This window comes from Plectrocnemia conspersa, unplaced genomic scaffold, assembly GCF_051122295.1.
Source record: "Plectrocnemia conspersa isolate PC_06_02 unplaced genomic scaffold, ASM5112229v1 ptg000005l, whole genome shotgun sequence".
NCBI classification, from domain to species: Eukaryota; Metazoa; Arthropoda; class Insecta; order Trichoptera; family Polycentropodidae; genus Plectrocnemia; species Plectrocnemia conspersa.
In genome coordinates this window covers 430,243-452,853 of record NW_028277169.1, presented here as the reverse complement: position 1 = coordinate 452,853, position 22,611 = coordinate 430,243, and the positions used below count along the sequence as shown (strand labels likewise).

The 22,611-nt window shown below is 28.0% G+C and overlaps 1 protein-coding gene across 3 annotated transcripts in view; it reads right to left on the bottom strand.

Annotated features, from left to right (window-relative positions):
- Sh (Potassium voltage-gated channel protein Shaker) overlaps nucleotides 1-22,611 on the bottom strand; it is a 344,440-nt gene that overhangs the window by 248,544 nt on the left and 73,285 nt on the right. Inside the window, exon 1 of one of the 3 annotated variants that reach the window (XM_088185507.1) lies at nucleotides 9,428-9,686. The exons of 1 other annotated variant lie outside the window; for it this stretch is intronic. In XM_088185507.1, the coding sequence (XP_088041633.1) occupies nucleotides 9,428-9,453 (26 nt within the window). In that variant the 5' untranslated portion in view covers nucleotides 9,454-9,686. Of the gene's footprint in view, nucleotides 1-9,427; nucleotides 9,687-22,611 lie in introns of those variants that run through there. One more of the 3 variants, XM_088185506.1, reaches the window with a different exon arrangement.

Genomic DNA, 22,611 nt, shown 5'->3' with positions numbered 1-22,611 from the left:
CTTAGACAATAATACTCTAAGATATTTATAAGAATTTTCGTAAATTAATTAAGAAACAAATTTATTATACTACCGCAGCGGATTTTAGGCAGTTCATAAAAAAAAATCTACCAGTTAAATTAATAGTCGTGTGTGATTGTTGTAACATTATTTTGGTCTATTAAGCTTTCGGTATAATCGCAAGAAGTGTCGAGGACATTGTGAGTTACATCAATAGCCAATTTAATAGCAAAGAAAATTATTTTGAAAGATTTTATTTGGTTTTACCCAGTGATTCGTATTTTTTTTAATCTCAACGCTCTTACCCCAAGACGCACTATGTTGAATTATAACAAATGCGCTTTGCAAAATAGCGAATATTTTGTAAAACTAAAGGGTTAGCTAAAAATAGTGACAGTAAGTCATCTGTTTTAGAGGCTTATGAGAACAATTCAATACTAAAATAGTTACTGGTTTATCTAACAAAAACTGCTTATTTGCTACTGTTTGCTTGAGAAATCAATGTTTTGTTTAAAGTGACTAAAAAAATGCTCAACACAAAAACTAAAGCCATGAGGCCATAAACAGAAAATCATTTAGATTGATTAGATTGATTGTAAGAGCAGCAGGAAGTTGATGCTGCTTTTTCAAAAAAATTAAAGATTAGCTTTTAAGCTAAATAAATTAATAAATAATCTTCTTTTCTGATGAGACACATTTTCATCTCTCTGGGTATGTTAATAAATAAAATTGCCGCATATAAGGCGAGGAAAATCCTTATGTGATTCACGAGAGAAGATAAAATGCCAAAAATGAGACAGTATTGTAGTCAGGCGGCGTCATTGGGCCTTACTTTTTTGATTATTTTTGCCAAAAAATCGAAGACATGTGGTTTCAACGAAATGGCACAACTTGCGCGTTTTGCGTGATAATTCCCAAATTGCATAATTATTCACGTTTTGGTGACATATACTGACCGCCAAGATTAAACGATTTAACGCCGCTGGATATTTTTATGAAATTAAACTTAGAGTCGTGTCTACGCCGATAACAACCAACATTCGCCAAGTTATAGCCGAGAATGCACAAGAAATGTACGAAAAAGTCATCGAAAATTATACACAAATGACCGGCTGCTGCAGTAGATACCCAGGCGGCAATTGATTTTATTTTTTATAAATATTGAAATACATTAAATATAAAGCTAGTGAAAATGCAAGGGGTTCAGAGCTTCTGATAATTCATTGTTTTATTTCCACCATTGAATCAGTCGTCAATTCAGTAATATTTTTGTGTCAAAAATGAAAGCCAAATATCCTGCATATAATATTTTCGATCTGGTCATTTACAAAAATATTTTGCAGACCCCTGGCTTAAACAATTGATTTCCAAATTTCTTGGCTCAATAAGACAATTTTTTGCGCCATTTTTGATATTGATTTGATAAAACCTACTTTTTACACGTAATAGTGTAAAAAGTAGGGTTTGCGAGTGTAAAGATTGGCAGTACCTAAGATTTGATTAAAAAAATAGACAGAAATTTTGACACCGTTTTAATGAAAGACAAATGTAACCGTAAAACCGTAATCGTTGGTCAAACAAAACTGGGCGAAAGCGATTAAAGACATATTTATGAATAATTATTTCACAATAATATAGAAGGAGCAAACAACACTGCGATTGGTCTATAGTTTTTTATGCAGAATTTATCACCCTTTTTGATAAATAAGGGTGATTTTTGAGCATTTCCAAAGATTGGAGCGAGACTGACTTCGCAGCCCTAACCAAATTAGTTCCAGAAGAACACTGTCTTTAACTTCTCAATTCCGCATTTAAGATCTAAGTGCTCAGTGTTAGAGCTGAAGATCAAGTACAAAAATAAGAAAGCCATAAAAGATTCCTCGAAAATATTGCGTGAAATCGTAAGCAATATTTTATAAAATAATATACAAACAAATAGAGGGTTTCTAATATTTTTTTAAATATAAGACATTATAAAATATTTTTTTTTTCGACAGCCAACGCACTGTGCATGGATTAGCATACGATTAAAATCTTCGTCGTTCTCAATACAAAGCTATTACTGTGTGCATGGCTTTTGTTTTTGTTAAATGCTGTAATTACGTATTGTAATGGATGATACCTAATGTTTTCCACGAACCACGCAATGCACAACTTGTTGAAAATGGAATATAGCCTCGAAGGCACTCTACAATTCTTAAAGCATCGTGAGTAGCAACCGATATGATATTATGAAAATTTTTATTTTATAATGTTAGAGACATTGAGAGATAGGCATTTTTAATATAGTTAGCTCAACATCATTTAATCGTATTTCCGCTGGTGATAAGAGCATTGTCATAGCGACATAAGTTATTCATCGACTGATTAGAATAGACAAATTCTGTGACAAATCATTGTGCAAATAATTTATGGACGAGGGACAAGCGAACAAGTCAATTTCGTACGTATATGTAATCCAAACATTTCGACCAATTTTCCCAGAATTTCTTTAACACGTATAAATAGTATATATTTACATATTTTCAGATGAAATTCGGTTACAAAAAAATTATTTTATCTGACATACGTAGATTAAATTTGCCATATAGCGCTGTAAATTAATATAGCTGACAATTCATTCGATCTGTTAATTTAATCATCATGATGTGGTATGGTAGATTTTATATGATATACCTTATGTTCTAATTTAATATATCGAGGACCTTAAGTGTTTACTAAAAACAATATTTTTTATTTTCGCATGTATATAAATTTTTATCAGCTCTTTTGTATAAACTTAAATAATTTTTAATAAATATATCAGTAACAATATAGTTTTTTTATGATCACATGCTCTTTTTTAAAGTATATGTTTAATAATAGTAGGAGAAACGATACATTAAAAAAAATATATTTAATACGTGTGTCATAATATGTTAAATTGTCGAGGATGTGGTCTAAAATTTTGATATTAATTTCATGGCTTTGAAGCTAAGAGATAAATATAATTCGTCGAGAGCAGCCTGGAGTTTCTGGCTCTACTACGAATTTCATTTATGATCTTCACGGAATCTTTCATCACTTTGTTCAATTAAAGAAATAGCATCTTTCAGTTAGGTGCTCTCCATTTTAATGTATTACTAATAAAAAATATTTTCAAGCATATACCACGCTACCATCTGATTTTAGCAAGAAAACGCACCATGCCATACTTCGCTAAAATTCAGGGGTTATTTTGCGTCAAAAAATTTGCCACTCTAAGGATAGCTTACATATTATAAAGCATTTAAGAGCAAAATTAAAGGAAAGGTTGGCTAACACAATTGCAAACCTAAAATTAAGCTGCAAGAAAAATTGTGCAAATCATCAGTTGACATATGCCAAAAAGAGTAGCAGCTGTAATTATAGCTAAGGGTGAACCAACTAAATATTAAAAATAAGTTTAAAATAACCTTATTCGATTTTTTATTTTTTTGTGCCGACACATTTATTGTGGTACCCCATTATTATGGCCAAGCCTGTATTTATATTAGGAATTTGTCCAGTTAAGTCAAGCCAACAAAAAAGTTTCTCTTTAAAGTAAAATAGCACGGTAACTTTCATCAGTTAATTCGGCAAGTTCAATCGCAAAAAATCTCGATTTCTTTATTCACTAACTATTCTCTGAAAAGCAATACAGTCTCTAATTTTTAAGTGGCTTGAGAACCAAAAACTATTAGAGCGACATTTATGGTGCAATGTTAAATCAACTTCTCACTGATAAAAAACTTTTTTTTTAGATATTCAAAGAGCAAGAGGCTTAAAACAGTTATTTATCAGTACTCGTTATCTTCATATGACTTTTATTAATTTTTTATTTTTCTAAAAAATCTAGTGGTTTATCTGTGAGATCAGTGTGCTTTAAATTAAAATAACCAGCAAGCTTTTGTAACATACCACAATTCTTTTTTGGAATATTATTATATAGTGGATCTAAACTGAATTAATTCGTTTTTAAACTATTTTTCTGACTATATATTTTTTTTCTATTTTGAGGGGATCGAAAATTTCATTTTTTCAAGGACACAATAAATAGTTTTCCCGAATATCATAAGACAGGTTCGGGTAAGACAAAATGCGCAGGATACAAGACGTACTCTTAATAAAAAATGACGCAACATTAGTGAGATAAATTTCTATCTAAAACATCACAGAAGGAAAAGGTGAAAAACACGATACATAAACACCTGCAAGTGCACGGGTTTTGTATTTTTAGCAAAGTATAGATATTTTATAATGTATGGCAAATATTTGCTTCATACCAGTGAAGAATAAGCACATCGCAAAATTATAGTAAAAGTATTGGAAAAAGCGCAATTTCAAGAAAATAGTAGTAGTTTATTATTTTAGGTCCACCATTGTAAAATTATTTAGGTAATATAATAATGATTATTTTATTGAATAGATTTATTTAAATTTTATTGCTGCAAAATAGAGTAAATTTATTAACAATACAATTGCGATTACATATATGCATAACATATTAAAATAATAAGTATTTTTTATATTTAGAATATAAATTTAAATTTCCTCAGTTAAAGATTAAGACAAAAAAGTAACGCTTGTATTAAATTTGGGCAATTTTTCACTTTGAATTCGCGAAAAGCGTAGACGAGGGCAGAGCCGATGAAAAATGAACGCGGCGTTTTTTTTTCTCTTTGGATTCAAGCAGTCAGAGACTTATAACCCTTTTCCGGTTTTACGGGGTCGGCGCGTGCGATACTGACCGTCTTCCATTTTAATGATTGACCAATATAGAAAAAGAAAGACGCATAAAAAGCAGCACGATGAAATCGCGCCGCCACTGAAATGATAATCAAAACTTTGAGCAACATCAATCTTACCGCTATGAAGGGTTGATAGTAAAAATATGTATATCGTATATTTTTAAAGGGCATCAAATTAAAAATTATTTTCACTGAAAAACAATATAAATTTGTATTATTATATTTTTACTGATTTAAGTTATACTATGTAGTATATGCCTATGCCAAAATCAAGATGCTATGGCTTTGATTTTAAAAAAAGGATCGTATGGTAATCTTTGCCTTTTGAACTCAAACGAGAAAAGCTTGTTATAATAATATTAATTATGAATGGATTAAATGTATAAAATCATTATTTGAACATCATATAAGAGCAAACTTGAAATGGGACGAGATAGATGCCAGTTTTTAAAATTTAGAGCTGGTCTCACAAACAAACACTTACATTCTCAGATTGGAATTAAATTCTTTAGATGTTACGTCATGTCAGACATTTTATACTGATGTAAGTTTCGAACTTTAAAAATAAATACGATCAATAGATAAGCGTTTTAATTGTAACTTTAAAGAACTACCTCAGACACCTCAGAAATATGAGCTTTTTCATACCACAATAATAATAAAAAATATGTCACGATTGCGACATCGAATATGGACAGAGATGACTGCCAGAAAAGTATTTCGTACAGCCAAAGATCGGTAGTAATATTAATAAAGTATTTATGCCTAAAAATATTTATTTATGCTAATTGATGTAAATATCACGAATGTGGAATTCATTCGGTAATTAGAAATATTATTATTAATATAAAGTAATCTTTTTGTCTAGTGGATACTTGTAACATTACCTTTTAAAATTAATAAAGTAAAAGGTGAAAATAAATAATTCAATTTAACTCTTATATATTTTAATCAATTAGGTTTTAAATTATAGCTGATTAATGCAAATGGGGTATCTGTTTATAATCAATATATTTAATGATTTTTTTCATGCGCTCTCTAGTAATTGACAAAGAAAATTATATTATATAATATCAGATAAGTATAGTCAAATTATTCAGGATAGCGATTGACTATATTTTTAATAGATTTAAATTTTAAAGATGTCTTAGTAGGAATTATATCGATCGTCAAAGCGAAATGCGTTTTTAAAATAAATATAAATTTACTTCATACCATTGTAATTTTTTAGATAGAAATATATTCATTAAAATCAATCTTTTATTAAAAAGTCCATGTTAAATTGATAATATTAGATTTGCAAATTTAGTAAAAATTCTTTTTAAAACTAGAGATTCTAATAATTCGGTTTAAGTTAATAACGTAAATAATACTTTTAAGCAAATGCAACATTGTTATGAATAAGTATCTTATACTTTTTTAATATACCTAATATGTATTTTAAAAAATAAATATTATCGAATTGATGCTTTTAAGGTAATTTAGTGTCTTAAATAATATTCTTTTTTTAATTATAAAATTATATATTATAAATATTATAACTTAATCATAAGGATGTATTAAAATATTCTTATGAAATAAAATTACTTTACTATTATCACTGATATAAATATTCAGCTTTCATAATATAAAACCAATAGAATTTTTATCCATTTGCTACTTAATGCTTTACTATGAATTTAGAGAGTGGCACTTAGTGCTTTTACGTTGAAACTACTAAAGGTACTCGAGCTATTTGAAGATTTAAAATAATATTTATTCATGATATCAACTTCAAAATAAATGGATACTTATATAATAATTTATTAAATTTATAGTGTTTTTTTTTATCAAGGTGCTGTTATTTTTATACAAATATACAGTCTTTTACAGATTTTTTTTTAAAAACTGAGAAATAGAATTTTTTTTGCTTAAGTTCAAAACGAGTGGCAAAGCAGCATAAAGTATAAGTAAACGAAACAATACTTTTGGTGTGGGTAAAAAAATCGGCGATCTGCAGTGTTTAAAATAAATGAGAAAAAAACCAAATGTATGCTCATTAATTATAAAAAATATGTTAGATATTAATATCAAAATAGTTATAGACAACTCTATTATATAAATAGTTGATGATATAAAACACTTAGGCATTTTTTTGAAGATGTAAAATTAAATTTTAAGGAACATTGTAATTATAAATTTAAAAAAAATAGTAGAAAAATAGGTATATTATCCAGAATGAAAAATATACTAAGTATAAACACAAAAAAAAAAAATTTGCAATGCCTCATTTTACTTATTATGCGACATCATTAAATATATTTAATAAATTAGATAATTAAATGTTGCAAAAATTACAAAATAGGGCAATTAGAATAGTCTTAAATAAAAATAGATTTACCAGTTGTAGAAGTATGATTGATAGATTGGAATGGTTAAATGTTCAAGAAATATAGAAGATGAATCTTCAAGTATTTATATCCGAATCCGAAAAAATAAAACTGTAACGGGTTTTCAAAACGGAATAAAAAAACACCTTCGATATATTTATATTTTGTAAAAAAATAAAGCCTTTTTCTGCAGTGTATTACACTTTAATTTTTAAAGATATTATATTTAATTTATTTTAAAATTTAGTACACTAAGCAAGGTACGAACATAAAAAATTTGGAAAAAATTAACGTCTAAACAATAACTATTTCGAAATATAAATTTTCATTCATTAGTAAATGCAAGTTATATGGTAGCAAATTTAATTTTCAAACAAAAAAATCGGTTTAACCCTTTGAGGAGTATCGCCGTACATGTACGGCGGTACATTTTTCACTGTTTTGAGGTGCTCCAGATAGATACATGTAACTCAAGAATTAATCTAATGATATTTATGTAAAATAATAGCAATAAATTAAAGAGTAAGAAATAAATTAACGTTATGAAAAATAATTATATAAATTTTATAAAAAATATTGCTATAAAAAAATTTACAAAACCCAAATAGTATATAATGAATATATAAATTATATTAAAGAAATTGAATAATAAAAGTGTTCAAATAAATTATTAAAACACACTAATACAAAAAAGTAGTAAAATAAATCAAAACTGATTTTTTTCTTATAATTTATTGTAAGTGCAATTTAAAATAATAATAAATAAATAACAACAGAAATAAAAATAGAAAAATGCGTATAATTAACTCACTCCCAAGTGTATACTAACTAATTATATCACTACTCAAAGGGTTAATGGCGATGAATTTACGAAAGTATCTTTTGAAAGGGTAGAAAAAATAATCTGTCCTAAAAACATACATATAAGTCTTATTCAATAGCATACGATTAGGGCACTAATGTTACATATATAGTATAACTTTTTTTGAGGAGCTGACAATGTATTTAATATTACCAAAGTATTGACACTCCTAGTTTCACATGAGGGTATAGTTTTTGTAAAAAATGATTAACAAAATATAGCTACTGATGGTTGAATTAAAAGAAAGATTAGCGAAACTATTGGATGACAAAAAACATCGATAATTTCTAATAAATAAATTATCATTGCATTCTAAATCATTAAGGTGACGTTAAAAATGAATAATATTATAACAAAATATATTTAATAAAAATCAAAGGATTAAAATCCTCCGGCAAATTGCTAAGGAGATACTGTGTATTTTACTGCAGTAAAGTGGTTTATTCATGAACTCAAAAGGAAAATCTGCACATGAATTTGAAAAAACGTGATGCAAAATACTGCATATCACTGCTAATCGAAAGCTTGTATAATATTTAGGCAATATTGTTCAAAAAGCTTTACAATTGAGTGTCACAAGTTTAATCTTTGGTTATTTTAAGCAACATAAACTATCAATTTATTGATATTTTATGACACCAGAAAAAGGCTATTTATGAAAATTATGAAGATGAAAAAATAGCGCCAAATTAAGGCGTTAGTTAAATCAAAACAATTCGAAAAGTTTGGTGTTACAAATTTAATATTGCTGGATGCTGCAAATAAAAAGCTAAACTTATATGTTACGCACAAATTGAACGAAGATAAAAATATCACCGTTACTTGTATGCAAGACTAACGATTAATTTGTTGATCAAAAAATGGAACCTTAACAAAAACAGAAAGAGGTTTGTATAATGTTTGTTGAAAAAGAAAGCTTGAAGTCTGTGCTTAGTATAATTAATTATTTTTTTACAGCTGAAATTTATTGCTAGCAGGTCGAAAAATGCACCAATAGCTGTGACTTCAGACCTCTGCACTGGTCAAATTATCTTGCACGACCACATAAGGTTTAGCTAATCTATCATACTCCATAGACATTTGACTAACAGTGTATTACCTACTCGTTTAATCATATCGACATCTTACAAGGTAACAATATATGTCCATACCAACATATTATATAAACAGTGCATGTGTATTTAAAAGATAATATTAAAAATCGCTATGTTTTCAAGTTGAAAAGCAAATGCTTTTATTCTTGAAATTCAAAATTAAATATTGAATAGTATAGAAAAGTGGGAATAAAATTTTTTTTCAACGAGGCACTCTGCTCGTCGTAGTTGCTCAGAGGAGCTTCACTGCTACGTTTAAGGGTTAAAAGGGCAAAAAATAAGCTTGTTCGCTTTACGTACGTTGGTATGGCAGACGGGATGGGGCACATAATAGGTTATTTGCATTGTACTCACCCTCCGGCAACAAGTATCATCTGCATTTTGCATCAGAGCTCAAAGCAGAAGGTCTTAAGTCCACAAATCATATGATCGGCTCGCTCCAAACTACGACACCTGCGCGCACATCCATCGCCGGTGTACAGTCGAAACGTTTAATAGGTCTAAAAATGTACAAGAACCCTTTCATCGTCGAGTGTTCGGTGCTATCTGGGACACTCTGTACTGCGACACTTCATACTGGCACGGTCCCCTTCACGGCGCGACTCAAAGCTGGATTCTTTTGCGAGTGACCTTTTATAAAGAAAATTTACGTTTTTGACACTTATAACTCTTTTCAATACTCAACGGCAATAATATGTTAACTGAAATAATATATAACAAAACATTTGAATGTATAATATTAAACAAGTGAAAATATATATAAATCGCTCAAAGACGAAAATTTTGAAAAATGAATAAAATTTATATATTAATTAATGTAATTTCATAGAAAATACTAATCCAATAATCAAAGGCAATTATATTGAGAAATATTAAAAACGTCTTAGTTATACAAAACACATTAAATCAGTTAATACATTTTTGCCGTGTTATATATCGAATGCAAATATTGTCGCATATTTATTTATTAATTGTGTACCACTATTTCGGTTAAATGATCATCGTTTTAAATGAGAGTTAAAATATTCGAAACGCATTTTATTGTCAACGTCGAAACACAAGCAGCATCATTACACAATGCTTTGTGTTCATTCATTCACTGATGTTCATTCGTAAATAAACCACGAGAGAACCACACCAAAAGGCGAATGCTTACATGAATAAATATATAAGGTCAGTCCATAAGTTCGGTTCGGGTTTAACTTCTTGTGGGTTCGGTCAGAATCAAGTTTGATGCGTAACGAAGTAAATATTAAATTTTAATATAAATTATAATACGAAACTTATTATCTATGTATATATATTGATTTAACTATAGTACCATATTGCTAAAAAATATAATCTTAATCACTGTTCTAAATAATTTAGTAGTTACATATATTTTTATCGTAAGTAATAAATTCAGCAAAGTGTATGCGATAGTTAAAGCTGTGTTTCAGTGGCATAAAAAATACAAGTAAAAAGAATTATTTGTATTGTACCACATTGAATCAAAATAAAAAAAACAATGATTTAATGCATCGGGTATTGAAAATAAGACAAATTAATGTTATATGTACATTATTGATTTTTTAGGAATATCATTATATAAACATACATTATGGTACATTGGTTTTATTGACTATTAAACATGTATTTAAACATATATCCATATAAAAAAATTGTGAATTGTTACTTAATGTGTTGAATTATATAACACAAAATTATAACGTAGAAAATTTTATTTAAATAAATATAATATATTGAATTAAATAGTCTAAAAAGTATTCATTTAAAAAAATGATATAGTATAAAATGTATTTTATACAAATATAAAATAGCATTTATTATAAAAATATATTATTTTTCCTATCTTACACTTTAAACATACCTATCTATAACTATTTTTTTACGTCTATTTAACTAAATGTATGAAAATTATTTTATTCAATTTAAAAATGTTCTTTATTTGTGCTCGCGAATATTTAACAGTTTTTTAAAATTAAATTAGGCTTATCCAAAAAAAATTGTAGTTAAAACCAAATTTGTAAAAAATATATGTACAAATTGCATATAATTTAATATAAAATTTATTATCTTTTTAAAAAAATTTTTTTCTGTAAATGCTATTAAGTTAATTACTTAACTATAACATAATTTTTATGTAAAGTTTAACTAAATATATGAAAAATATATCTTGCAAAATTATTATGTAAAAAATATTATTTCAATAAATTGAAAAATATAATATATTTATGAAAATGTTCTTTATTTTGCTCGATACTATTAAACATTCAGTTTAACATATGTATAATAGTATTATTTTGATTATTACATTTAAGGAAATTTGTAAATTATTTTTTTTAGGACATTGCAATTAAATTTGAAAAAAATATATATTTTACAAAATTATTAAAATGCAAATTATGTAACTTTTAATATAAAAATATATAATATTCTTAAAAAGTTTCTGTTTTTTTTAACACTTATTTAAGCATATACATTTTATAAGAATAATTTTTATGTAAATTCTTTCAAAATTATAATGTAGCAAATATTATTATATTTAATTTAAAAATAAATTAAATTAAATAATATATAAAATATATAATTTTTAAATGCAATTAAGCTTAATAAAAAAATTTTTTTTGGGAATTATTACTAAATTTGTAAAAAAATATATATTTTACAAAATTATGAAATTGCAAATTGTATATTATATAATATAAAAATATATTATATTCTTGAAAATTTTCTATTTTTTTCTCTAGAGATTATTAAACATTTATTTAAACATATACGTATCAATTAAAAAAAATTATGTCAACTTTATATATTAAAAATATGCCCTATTTCAATCAATTTAAAATATATTATAATTGTGGAGTTCTAATTTATTTTACTCGAAACAATTAGGCAATTTAATAAACACATATTTATATCGATTGAAGCCATTTTTATGTCAATAAAAACAGTAAGTGTAATAAATATATCTATATTACAAATATTATTTATTTAAAATAAAATAATTTATAGTTATATCTTTAAATAATTTTTTTATGTTATTGATAATTTTTGTGTAAAAAATAAATTTTACAAAATTATATTGGAGCAAATTTTATTTTATTTGTTCTAAAAATATGTAAGATTCGTAGGAATTTATTTGAGTGTCGAGAGTATCGATTTTTATATATTTTTGTGAGTTTTTATCGATTTGATGAATTTTAACCACAAGTTTTAGATACAATCAAATTATTTTCAAGATTTAAAAATTTCTATTTGTAGCATTAAATATGCTTTACATTTCAGTGCCATTCTGTGGTTGAGAAATCGTAATCACAAGATGGACATTTTTTGTCGGGAGTTTGACGTTTAAGTAACGATGAGGCTATTGCAGCAATTTAAAAAAAATGGATATCGATTTTTCAAACCTTTTCTTAAGATTTTAGTGACATATAGAATATGCAAAAAATATAATTTATATGTGTGGCAAGCTCATGTGATCACTAAGTGTACTGATGGTTTATACCGAACTTATAAACTGACCTGTCTAACGTTTCAGCACTTATACATTACACGTCAAATAGCAATACATAATATCAACTATTACACACTTTCGCATTTTACGATTTGCGGATTTTAAACCGCGCTTGTGCCACCTCATCGGTCGTCCGCTCAAACAACGCCATGGTAAAAATATAATAATCCGTTATGTTATATCTGGTGTTATCTGCCGGTTTGCAGACGAAAAACCATCGCGGGTCACTTTAGCCGGAGGGTAAACGGCCCGCGGAAACGATGTTCATGAATCAATGCCGATATTGTTACTGTAAGAGAGTAACCCAAAAACTATGGAAGATCCGCAGAGAGGGGCTGCAGAGTGGGAGGGGGGCGGAAGCGGGATTGCCAGCTCGCGGGGGCTATGGGGGCGCTGGGGGCGACGGCAGACTCGGCGGCGACACAAAGCTGGCCAAGGTTCACCATGGGGGCAATCATTAAAATATTTTTCTGCAGCGAGCGACGCGGCCTGTTTTTGGCCAATCCTACGCCAAAAGTGCGAAATATCAATCCGTAAATTCATGCGTATTTAAACAATGTCGTTGTTCGCAATAACACGTTATATAATTGCAACAACAAAAATTGCTTAGATGAAATATCTGTAGATGTATATAATACACATTATATCACAATTCACGAAAAAAGCATTTTTCCGTCACAAATATAAAATACATTTTCATTTATCGCTTATTTTAGTCATCGTAACTATTATATGATGTGACAAAAACCAACCAAATTTTAGTATTTGAAAGATATGTAGAAATTTCTGTGCCAGTTCAAGTGCAATTATTATTTATAATGCTATTAAAGATGATTCAATCAAGTAACTACTGATGGAGCTGCAGTTGAGCGAAAGAAAGGGGATTTTAAATTTGTTAAAAAAATACTTAAAATAAAATTTTCTGATGCATTGTATTGTGAATCAAGAACTGCTAGTAATTAAATGTATGAAAATTGTGGAATTAAAAAAAGTATTAAATGCTATTACTACTAGCAGTAAATTGTCGAACTTGTGAAATCAACAACGAAAAACATAATATATTGCTTAATTACAACCACATCAGATGCTTAAGTTTTGATAGTAATGTTCAACGTCTTTATGAATTAATTGATTATGTTATATCTGTTTTGGACGTCAACCAAAAAGATTTAAGTGATTATAGAAAAGAAGCAATTTTATTTTTAAAGGATTTTTGCCGCGAATTAGTTGAATAAACAAACAATTACAAAAAAAGTACTTAACAATAATAGAAATCGTGTTCATTATAGACAAATTAAAAATACAGTGAAAAACCTCGTGTTAGAAGCTAAAAATGCCAATTTCTCTATTTTATCTTCTTAAAAAAAAATACAAAAAAAAACCTCTGAATTAAAACTAAAGTTTAAAATAATAGTGGATTGAGTTTTTAAATCTGGAACTTGATAGAAGTTGCGAAGAATTTAATTTTTTATAACTCTTTATGACATATGAAAATTTTATATGACTACAAAGAAGATTAACATTATTTCCAGTATTCAATTTAATTAATTGCGCTAACGTCAAATATGTTAATAAAAATAAGTCACAACCAAGTATTTAAAGACCATTTTAATAATACCACAATTGAAAAATTTTGGTCGAAGTTATACATTGACCAAGAATTAATTATTTTTTTTAATCCTAGCAAAAGCGAAATTTGGTGCGGCCTACATAAATTATGCGGCCACAGAAACATTTCAAGTGAGAACCACTGGATTAGAGACTCTTATACGAATATTTACATAGCATTTTAGAAAGCTGACAGATTTATAATAAAAAAATAAAAAATCAGCGAAGAAGTTGACTGAAGATGAACATTCTTGAAATGTTTCATTAAAAAACAATTTTTTTTTTAATTCGACACTCTCAATAAATTAATTATATATTTGCGTTGAAGTGACCTTATTATAAAACCAAATTTATTTTACTACTTGCTATTAAAATAAACCACTAGGAGTGTAAAATGAGTTCTTTAGAATTTATTATTAGACTGCGAGATCAAGCCACACGTTTAGAGATATATGTATATAAAAATACATGCTGATTTGAAATCAGTAAATAATATAAAGTGTTTTTTTGTAATAAAAATCGCACATCTTAAAAATACAAAATATGTATTAAAATATAATCAACCTACTAAATTTATATTTACATTAAAAATGTTTCGAGTAATAAAAATTAAAAGTTGCAATAAAAAATGTTTACAATCGCAGTGGTTCAGAGACGTCGCGGAATATCTAGCACAAAGTGCAATGCGGCGGTTTTGCATCATTACCATACGCCTGTTATAACACTTGTAACATAGCGCTGTTTTGTCGCATATTACGAACGCATACACGGTGGTCATAAAAAGGTTTAATATGTATATTAGTATTTAAAATTTATTTTATATTTTATTTATATTATTCACTAGGCTAAGTTTCGATAGTTATGAAGAATATGTTAACTGCACTCTACATAATTTAAGACAATAACATCTGCATAAATTTAAATTCAATAAATTGTATGTAGAAATATTTTTTTTTTATGTCCCTAATAAAAATATCGCTACAGTATTCTTGTCAAAATATATGATAACAGTTCATCTTATACATATTTAGAGATATGTTCTACTGTACATTTCGATGTTTAATTTATATCACCTGAGTACAACTGAAGCGAAGTAAATGTTATAGAAATGCCTTTAGGAGTTCAGACACAAAGCAATATTAGCTGTGTTTAGCATCTTAAGCCTGAGTCGAGAATAGAAACGTTCATTATCGGTCTTAGATGTATAGATTTGAGGATGAGAGGACGCAAATTATATCCCTGCGGTACTTTAGAATAGGCGAAATTCTGATCGGAGCGAGTACTACAGGTCACACGCCTTAATAAATGGATTCTTATTAACTATCATACTTAATAGTTAATATTAACCGCAAAATAAAAAAAAATAAGTGCAGTGCTTGGCAAAATTTTTAATGATCGACATCACTTGAACCTGAAAATATGTTCTCACATTCCCAGAAAAATATTTTTAAACTTTTTTAATTATGAAATTAAACTTTGTGCATGATATTTAATTCATTAAAAAATACATACGCACTATAAGATATTGAAATTGTATTTATAATAACACTTTCATGAGTAATAACTTGTATTTATGACAAAAATTCCATTTCACACAGGTAGGTAGTGTCAAATTTTGTGATAGTACCATTGATATAAAATCGCGCATGAATTATTATTTCCGATTAAAAAAATAAAAATATCTGTAATGATCAATTGGATTAAATACTACTATATTTACATTACTTTTAAAGCTGGTTCTAATTAGATACTTTGAACTTACTATGATACAAAACAATTGGATTTTATGCTGCATTTCATATAACAAGGCTATGTAGAATTGCGAATTTTACTAGCCCATTGACAAATTTGCAGCTTTTGGCACTGCCTACTTGGCAAAAAGGAACTCGTAAATTTGCTTTAAGTCAGCGATGGCCAAAATATTATACTGCATAGTAAATTTCGTAAAACAGGGTTAAAAATAGTCCTATAAAACAACCTTGTTATTATTCACATATGTTCACTATACACACAAATTAAAATTCAAATATGTCTTGCATTTTTAACTAATATAAAGTAGAAATATGTATACATTTTTAATAAGAAAATTGTCGATACTCATTTATAATAACAGAGGTGGATACATTTGAACCAATACTCAGGGGTAAAAAAGCTGTATCATTACGAGCCGTATGATTGCGTAGAGGGTATAATTTAATTAACAAGCAAATCAAATTGTTCATTTATGATATATTGATATAAACGGATTATTGAATAAGATTGCATATGATACACGTTTATATGTGTTTATTTCAATTAATAAACACTCATAAAATCAATGCCAAAAGCAACTAATCTAATATTAATATATTTTACTTTCATTGAGAAACACACAAATATACTGAATATAATTAATAGTAATTTAATGAATATTTTTATACTAATTCCAACCTTTATAATTTATTTTTAAACTTTTTAAAATCTTCTACGAAGCATTATAATAATATGCCACATAGTAATTCTTTAAAATTAAGAATAGCTTATCATAAAAAATGTATAATCAGCACATAACCGTTTAATATGTGTTTTACCAATATTTTTTTTTAATATTCAACTCTGCTTATTTATAAAATATTTCCATATATAACATTGTACGTGTCACGACAAAAGCTTTACGAGCTTCTGTCCTAACAAATATACAAAGAGTACACTCGGGATAAGGATTCCGGTTTGTTATTGTGTGCGTGAACTGTGTGGCTCAACACAATTTCGCTTAGAATATTTAATTTTTTTACTTTAAAAGAAAATATATGTTTATTTAACATACATATATCTGAGCTAAGTTGGAAATTTCAACGGACAATTAAAAATATATTATATAATCGAAGAAACCAGACATTTACGTCATTAATTAAATATTTGCAAAATTCAAAATCTTTCACTAGTCAAAAAAATCTTTAGCTATTCTTTAAAAGCAAAAAGATATAAAATAGAGAAAGAAATTATTCGTAGATTGTTTAATGGCTCGACGACTCTATTAAATCATTAGAATCCATTGAATAAATTAAAAATTATCATTAGCGCAACGATAAGAATAATACTTTTTTTAAGCCTTACAGAGAATAGTATAAAAAAACCAACAACGTACGGATTAATGGAAAAATAATTAAAATATTTTAATCCACGGGTAAGAGAACGAATAACTTACATTGTATATTTGAAGCCTTGATATCAATTAACCCAGATATGCCCAAGAAAATTTGTTCTCTTAAAATTTCATTTATAAATAAAAAACAGTGGCACAAATTTAGTGACCTACCCATGGGACAGTGGGCATATCTGGGTTAAACCAATATCAACACAAAATTATTTAAAATAAATCACTATAGAAGATCGAGCTTCTGTGCCACACTGCACTTTAATGACGAATACCAGCGTTGACGAATCAGCGACTGTCCTTAAAAGGGAAAGCGAGACAATGAAGTACACGCTACATCGCTTCTCCCTCTCATATACATGTACACGCACACAATAACAAACCGGCATCCTTATCCCGAGCGTACTCTACGTCACGACGAAAGATCCAGCCGACAAAAGATCTAGTCGACTAAAGCATCTGGCAAGCATTGATCCACACGACATTAGTGCTCGAACAAAGTATTCGAAATTATTTTTTTAAGAAATCGATGACCGAAGGGTGAAAAAAATGTGCATATTGTTCTTTTGCGGATTGCTTAATATAAGTTAAGAAAATTAAATCCGATTTCAAAGTGAAAAGTTTATCGTGAGGTTGTCGAATTGTTAAAATTTAAAAAGGACGCAAAATTACACAAAAAATATATACGTTGATAAAAAACGATTAAACAATTAGTTTGCGCAATATAATCATTTAAAATTAATTATAAGATTTATCATTACTAATATATTTTTTTAAAGTGCGTGATTCAAAAGTTAATCATTAATAGATTATTATCATTATCAGTAGCAGGAAATTGCGACATTTACAAAATGTGAGATACAGATTTATATGTTTTTATACATACGTATATAATAAAATAGTAAATTGTTGCACATTAAAAAAAAAAAAAAATATACAATGAAGACTCCAACTGGAGATGTTTATTTTTTATATACACTTTTTTTACATCGCATAGTTAGAGTTTTATAATTCGCACTTTCATTAATTAATTGCTTTTCATAAAAGTCACACTTTCGTAAGATTGAATACTATTGCCCTATTTGCTCCCTCGATAGGAGCATACTAAAAAATAAAAATCTCCTGATGATGCCAAAAATATTTTGGCGAAATATATCAAGTCTGGCACGATCTAAATCACGTAATTATAATATTTTTTAAATATATTTATCGCGTATAAAATAAACAATTTATAATATACACACACACACACACATTTAGTATCAACTTCATATTATATATCACACAAATTATCATAGAAACAAGTTTAAGATTTGTTTTCTAGATGCAGTATCTAACTTTGTTTGAAACTGTTTTAGTTTTGTGGACGTAGCACATAAGGCTTCGATGCTCGCCTATCGAGTTTTAATTAAACCGCTGTCATTGTTTTGGTAAAGCCCTTAAATTTATTCCGGTGCAATGTTATTACATTATTAGCAATGCTGATCTAGACCGTTTATGAGGGTCTTATTTATGATCGCAATATCCGAGATCCAATTAAAATGCAGCAAAACAAGCTGCTTATTTTGAAAACAGTATTGGATTTTTTGTGCAACAGTGAGCCCTATAATATTTTAAGGCGCTTTGTATATCATTTCTTTTTAATACCATTAGTAAGCTTTGTATTAAAATATGAAATTTATAAAATAGCTTTGATATATTTTTATTTTAGGAATTTTTAAATATGCAACTTAGAGACAAAAAATAATCAGATTACAATCAATAGATTAGATATTAACCATAAATATATAAAATATATTAAAACATGGTCTTTCATCTTAGATGAAATTTTAATTATATTTTTTTAACGCAGATTTTCTAGCCAAGAAGAAGTAGCAAAAAAATAGATTATTTACATTCATTTAAATAAAATAATAAAACCACATATCACGTATAAAACTAAAAATAATGAACCACTATATCAAAAAGAATATGCTTATATAAATATGTTAAACTTCTATATCATAAACATAAGCTTAAGCTAAAAAAAAATCTTTTGTACTTTTATATATGTTTACAAAAATAATATCTTATAAAAATACTTTAAAATGTGTAATTTGAAATTTGAAATAAAATAAAAAATAAAAAATAACTTTATTATTATTTTTAATAAATATAAGCTTTTACCAAGACACATGTTTCACTTGAAGTCATCTGAGCTTGTGCGTTTTTAGTTATAAACGACCGGCGGCCGCATGAAAAATCAGGCATGGAGAAATTTATCGTTGCCTATTTTTTGCCAAGAGATATGAAATCTGGCGACCGGGGTAGATTTTTCAGGCGGTCCTGACCCGGTAATCCTCGGGATCATCCCGGACCGCGCTCTGTATCAAGTTTGATCCCCGGCAAAGTTGTAGCTGGTTCGGATGGGCTAAATTAAATTCAAAATAAAGCCAGAAAGAGTTCTGCTCAGGATTTGCTATAAAATTACACACTAATATGCGTACGTGAATTGTATATAGAACTGAGCAAAATTTCACTATAACTTGTACCTAGATTTTGATATGTACAAAATATAGTTACGAAGAAAAGCTACATTTTATATAAAATAAACATGTTTTTTGTCTTATATAGTTTGTCTTAAATAAAATTTTTGTGCTTAAAACTTGTGCTAAATAAACCATCCATCAAGTTACTAAATATCTTTGGAACAGTTTAAATTTATTTTGGACGCCAGTAGGTGAACAGTGTTTAAAAACATTAATAAGAAAATATGGGGAAAAAAATATACGGCTATATTAAAAAGTTTGTCTAAATAATTAAAGATTTAAGATATGTGGATTATTACAAAATAACAAAAACATTGAAAGCTTTGCTTAAAGCATATCTAACAATTGAGGCAACCTCCTCAACGAGTGCTTCCAGCTGCAGAAACAATCAGAACATAGTTAGGAACCAATAAACGTATTAAAAATACAATATATGATACTCCATGATGTTGCGTTCTAACTATTTTAAAATGGATTATATATGATCGTTTCTCTCATTTTTAGCTCATTACACAACAACCAGACTTGGATCGAATCGCATCGAGTCTTTCCTATATTTGAGCCCATGGATGGAATGAGAGACTAGGTCAAGATCAAGCCAAGCCGGATAGTGGAAGGAGGCGTCGCGACGCCTCTCATGCGGCACATGTGAGAGACGCGCCGTCGGGAAGCACGCAGAGGATAGCGAGCAGACACAGAGGCGACGCATCTCTTTTGCCGCACTCTCAACCTAAATCTTCTGGCCGATCAATAAATTATACAACAGTAGCGCAACGGGCCAACGAGGGCCGCAAGACGGGAATCGATCTGCGCCTGAACGAAACTGACTCGCAATTCCGTCGTGAAAGTCAAGATCACGGTCATATGCTGAAATCAAATCAACTAATAATAGTCGAAGAAGAGAGGCATTGTTTTGTCTTGAACTTGACCTAGTCTTATGTATTACAGACAATAAATTTCTATGCCATATAATACAATCTGTCAAAATATACATTTTTGATGATAATTTATAAAATTCATTATTAGAAAAAAAAATACAAAAATATTCTTTATTGTAATTATATGAAGATAGTAATGCTATATTTATCTAAAACTCTTTAAAATGGCAAAGTATGACTCAACAAGATATGACCGTAAGTGGTGCTCCTATTGCTTTGCATTCCTTTGGGACGATACGCAATTCTAATTATAGAGCGTCTTCAGTACCGTGTAACGCTTTTCGCGATATTTTGTTCTCATTTATTATCTGTGGATGTTTATCATGTCACCATAAGACTTATACTGAGTGGAGTGAATTAAAAAAAATATTTTTATTGTGCAATTATCTTATGTATGTACTAAAAGAATACAATATACTTTATTATTGACAGATACGATATTCACAACGATCAGATAAATTGAAAAGTTTAAGACAAAATTGTTTATTACATACATTTTTTTACGAAAATAAAAATTATGTGGGCTGACTGAAGTCAGTACAAGTGTAGCTCATTTATAAATTATTTAATAAAACGCATTTATTGTAAACGTAAATTAATAAAGTAATGTTTGATTGTTGCAGGCGAAGAAATGTGCCTTGAAAAAAAATCAGTATTTTGGTAAGACGGGTTAAGCACATTGTGAGTAACATCAATAGCCAAAAAATTATGGTTCGCAATTTTATTCGACTCTTTGAGGTGCTCTATGTAAAATTAAATCAATTACACTTTAAAAAATAGCGTATATTGTTTCACCTGTAAAGTTGTCAAATATGGAGTTAGAAATTTTATATTTAAAGCCATTGTTCAATATATTTTTTGTATATATAATACATATTATTTTTAATATTTAATATTAAAAAATAATAAATAATTTGTAGCCCCTTGTTATATATAAAGTGTGCGGGAATCTCTCACTCACTCTCGTCACTTAATACGCGAGCGAGCAAAAGGGAAAATAACTCACTAGGTGTAGAATAGTATTTAATGCAATTTTTTTATATTTTCAGCAATTTAATTTTAATTATTATTGCACGTTGATCTAAACTATAAATAATTAAAGCGATATTTATGAATATTCCAATTAGAAATCATTCATTTTTGAATGTGTATATACTACACAGCACAGTAACGCGCGGAATTATTTGGCACAGTAAGGGAAAGGTTAATAAAGTTGAGAAAACGTTAACAATGTACATTCTGAAGTGAAATCGACTAAAATGCGTCACATCCGGTCGTGTTAAAAATATGCGCAGAACAAGTTGAGGCTTAGATGGAAAAAATATATAGCTTGTGAAAATAAAATGTGTTCCAAGACTGATTATTCATTGTGTGGGAAATATCTCCATCTATCATGTGCGACTGAATTATTTGTGTCAGCGGTAAACTTTATTCGCTGTCATTAACCGACGTCAGTACAATGACTCTTTTTTATTTTAAATGGAAGCCGAATATACTGACTTGCTCTGACATAAAGCAGTTTGAACTAAATTCTTTTAACAAAAACTTTTTTGGTTGAATAATAACTGGCATATGCTGCAGAATACATGGTATGTATTAATAAATTTAACATAAAACTGTACTAATATATAAAAATTACATTGCGTTTAAAATTTTGTGAGATAAATAACATGTTTTTGAGGCTTACTTTAATTTTGTTTCCCGGGGATACTTATCTTAAAACATTTATTATCTGTTCTTTTACAAAAAAATGCAAAACTGCAAAAATTCATCACCATGAGTTTTAGTCAACATCACATTGTTTACGTAGA